The following is a 4,052-nucleotide window of genomic DNA, read 5'->3' as shown; positions in this document are numbered from 1 at the left end:
GTGATGGGTCCCACTGCTGCCAGGCAGCAGGACCCCCTCAGGACTCCCTCAGTGTGTGTGAGTGTGTGTTATGTGTGTAGTGCAGTACTGTTAAATGTGGTAGTGTCTAATATGTAAATAAAATCGGGGGGAGAGAGGTCACAAAGGGCGGGGATGGAGGAAGGGCCACCTCGGTGGCTCCTTTCCGCCCACCCACAGCCCATGTGCCCACCCCCCCGAGGCCCTAAATGTATATTGATGTCTAGGTTGTGATTAAAATCTAGTGGGGCGGGCAGTCACAGGGATCCACCGGGGGATCCCGCAATGGGGACCCCCCCGCCAAACCCACCGCCTCCAACCGCCCCACAGTGCCCTATGTGTGGTGTGTGTGATGTGGGGTGGCGGGGGAGGAGAGGGGCTCGGGGAGGGGCACAACTGGGAGAGGGATCCCCGTCCCAGCCGGGCCCGAGGAGGGGCACAACTGGGAGAGAGATCCCCGTCCCAGGCAGCCAACTCCCCAGCTGGCCGCTGTAGGCGCCCCCGCACCCCCAAGACCACCCGAGGGAAGAGGGGCAAAGGCCCGGCCCTGCCAAGAGCCCAGCGCACGAGCGCCCTGGACGCCCACCCACCCCCGGCAGCCCATGCCACCACACACCACACACGCATCCTGGTCGGGTCCAAGGCACAGCGCCCCCATCCTCCCCGAAGGAGCCCCCGGCGGGAGGGGAGAGAGCGAGAAGGAGAGCAGACTCCATCCCCACTGCCCACAAGGACTCCTTGTTTTACCACCTTCGCCCAGGCGGATTTTAGGTTTTCTGCAGCGTACGTTTGTCGTCTGCCAGAAAACCTGGAAAACAGAACGAGATGGATATCTGAATAAACAACTGTCTGCTGTTCTGGTCTCTCTGTTTATGTCTTTATTTACATTATTTACTTTTTGTGGTTCTAAGCAAAAGATTTAGACTCACATGATGTTCAAGTTTAAGAGATCAAACAAATATCTTCTGTAGAAAGATAAATGTAATTTTCATAAGAAGGTGTCGTAGATAAATTCTTTATCAAAAGGGCTTGCTGATATTAAGAGTCTGCAGACAGAGGTCTTAATGATCTTCCTTTATTCGGCCGAACAGGGGGACACCCCTTCTGGATCAAAGACCACGTTCATCCTTTTGCCCAGGCTTATATAGTCTGCCTGTCACTATTTCGGTACAGGCTTACAGACACACAGGCAGCCTTTTAGGGGACTGCTGATTAGTTGACATCACTTTGATATCATGTTATAATGTCAATCTATTAATATTTTGCTGACCAGGGCCACTGCACCTGTTGTTGTTCAACTCTGATGTATTAATACTTCCACAAAGGAAGGATGCTGCAGGCGATGCTGATTCTATCAGAACATGTTATCATGGCCACACGCATGAAGCCTGACTGCTGCTATTTACTTCATTAGAAACAGTCACACACACAGTCACCATTGAAGAGCGCGGCCTTCACAGTGTTAAAAACTAAACAACATAAATACTAACCTATCCTAAAATAAAAAGTAAAACCAAACCATATAAAACCAAAATAAACAGCAGCCAGTGCTGTCCCTAAAAACAAAGCACATAAAACAGTAAGCTTCTTATCATTACAACTTAGGGCAGACCTACAATTAAAATCATTAAAAAAACAGCGCAAAAAAAACATAAAATAATAAACAAAATATATAAAATATAAATATTTTATATGATCCACATTACTCCAATTTATAACATTTGTGTTAATTTAAAACTTATTCATGTGCTAAATAAAAAATCTATAATGCTATTTGTACATTCTTTGCACAAAGATTAAATAAAGAAAAAAAAGAAGGATACAATTTATTTGGTTATAAATCTTTATTTCAAATATAGAAACAAAGCAAAAGACAAACAGAAAACAACCATTAAAATAAAAGAAAAACCATCACATCTTATATTTAAATCGCAATGTAAAATTATTCATGTTTGAAAAAGTATTGTACTTTTTAGGCGGCGTTTAACATCCACTCATCTAATTAAAACAGGTTTCAGGCTGAAGCATGGACAATGACAACGGTAACCGGACCTCACTGGGGAGCCTCATAAGCTCCCATAAAACCAGTCATGGCTGCTATGATGGCGAAACTGGACTCACCTTCTATGTGGTGACATTAACCATCGCTTGCATCGGCCTTCCTTTGACCATCATGGCCATCATTGCTCTTTATTCACTGGTATGCACATTATCATATATACAATAAATAAATACAATTTATTTATTGTATTTATTGTACCTATTGTGTGCAGACTTTTCTTGAGCTCTAAATGGTAATTAATAATGATAAGTTTTGATGTTATTTGTGACCCTCAGAGGAGCCACAGATTTTCCTTAAATGACATTGTGGTTATTTATAAGATCATTTTAATAAAGTAAAAAGTGAACACATTAAGTTAGGTGTCACAATTGTTGCCCCTGAAAGTATAATTTGATTTAAAAACCATATGTGGCAATATTGTGCAGTTTCTTGGAAGAAAAACATGCCTGGGAAGAGATGACAACATGATTAACCCTTCAATGCCAAATGAATCATATTTGATACAGTTTGAGACCTATTGCATCACTTTATGGTAAAAACTGGTAAAAACTGGTCACATTCTGATGCTTGTTGTCTGTCCCCTGGTGGATATAATGATATTACAATAAAATTCAGTACAGTCATTTTGACAAGGTAATAAACCATAAACATACCAACATTTTCTTTTTTCTATTTTGCCACTGTGCAAAAAAAACTTGACTTTTCCTCATTTTTTTTCTTGGGTTGAGCTTTAAAAGGTTAAGTCTGATTCATTTACTTATTGCTTTTTGCTGTGCTGCTGCAGGTACAAAACGATCACGTGGTTCCCGTATACATCATCAACCTTCTGATAACCGACCTCATTCAGCTCTGCTGCTTAACTGTTCGGGTGGCAGTCAGTGACGGGAGGATTTGTGAGGTTTTCGTTTACATTCTTCAAATTAGTATGATGGTCAGCATCTGCTTCATGGTGGTAATCTCCCTGGAAAGGTAACATCTGTTTATGGATGTGGTATCTGTGGATGTGCTGCTCCTTGGTAACTGTGTGTGTCTTCTATTACAGGTATTTGGTCGTCGCCTGGCCACTGTGGTACAGATTCAGACGAAACATCAAGACATCAGTGATAGTCTGTGTAGTGATCTGGCTCCTTCCTCTTTCATACATTCCCATCATTTTCTTTGCTCCTAACTACATAGAAAAAGTTCTAGCTTCCTTCCTGCTCCTTCCATTCCCGCTGTTCTGTTTCTTCCTGGCTGGGACAGTTAAAGCCCTGTCTGCTTCCATCAGTGTCCCTGCAGATGAAAAACGACGAGTTGTGGCAGTTCTGGTCCTGGTGTTGCTGATTTACACTCTGCTGTTTCTGCCTCGTATCATTTATTCCCTAGCAAAGAAATACAGACATGACCCAACTTTTGAAACTGTGACTATAATTCCAGTTTACTTCAGTCCTCTGGCAGATCTGTTTCTGTATGTTTTCATGAGGAAAGGTGTCTGTGATAGACTTTTAACTGTTCTGTGTTGCTGCAAAATGGACCAAGACGATGTGAGCAAATCAAACAAGAAAGGTGTCACGTGGGGAACAGACAATCCTTCACGTGAAGAGAAAACAGAGATAGAAGATCAAGTGTAGTTGAACATGTAACCCCCATGTAAATATGGCTGTGATAAACGGTATAAAAGCTTCCACAAATGTGTTAAAATGTCCATTTGGGCAGTTATGGTTTTTTTCTGGTAAATAAATTGTCAGCAATTGAAGGGTAAATTCTTCTGGAAGCGCATGTAAACTCTTGACCAATGAGGTGCTGTAAAATGGCGCATTGTGCTGCCTACCACTTCCGTCTCGGAGTGTGGGCCTTCCGCTCCGTCTTTCCGCCACGAACTCTAAGCTGGTGTGAAGGCCGCGCTTTTCAATGGTGGCGTGAACACTGCTCTAGGCCAGAGAGCGTTGCTAAGGCAACGGACAGGGAGCAGAGGCCCTTATCTCGACAGATA

At 43.1% G+C, this 4,052-nt stretch overlaps 1 protein-coding gene across 1 annotated transcript; it reads left to right on the top strand.

The window, feature by feature from the left end:
- Positions 1–2,043: 2,043 nt before the first annotated feature.
- LOC121655400 (mas-related G-protein coupled receptor member A4-like) lies at positions 2,044–3,690 on the top strand. The gene is made up of 3 exons (XM_042010011.1): positions 2,044–2,218; positions 2,865–3,049; positions 3,123–3,690. Exons 1-3 carry the CDS (start codon positions 2,045–2,047, stop codon positions 3,688–3,690), a joined length of 927 nt encoding a protein of 308 aa, XP_041865945.1. The 5' UTR covers position 2,044.
- The last annotated feature ends 362 nt before the right edge of the window (positions 3,691–4,052 follow it).

Source organism: Melanotaenia boesemani, chromosome 16 (assembly GCF_017639745.1).
Source record: "Melanotaenia boesemani isolate fMelBoe1 chromosome 16, fMelBoe1.pri, whole genome shotgun sequence".
NCBI lineage: Eukaryota > Metazoa > Chordata > Actinopteri > Atheriniformes > Melanotaeniidae > Melanotaenia > Melanotaenia boesemani.
Note: the sequence above shows the minus strand (reverse complement) of the source record. Positions and strands in the feature narration are given on the sequence as shown.

Bases quoted from the DNA above. Each gene is read 5' to 3' on its own strand.
- LOC121655400 (XM_042010011.1), top strand. From the start codon at position 2,045: ATGGACAATGACAACGGTAACCGGACCTCACTGGGGAGCCTCATAAGC. The intron at 2,219-2,864 runs GTATGCACATTA...GTGCTGCTGCAG, and splicing joins TCATTGCTCTTTATTCACTG to GTACAAAACGATCACGTGGT. The intron at 3,050-3,122 runs GTAACATCTGTT...CTTCTATTACAG, and splicing joins GTGGTAATCTCCCTGGAAAG to GTATTTGGTCGTCGCCTGGC.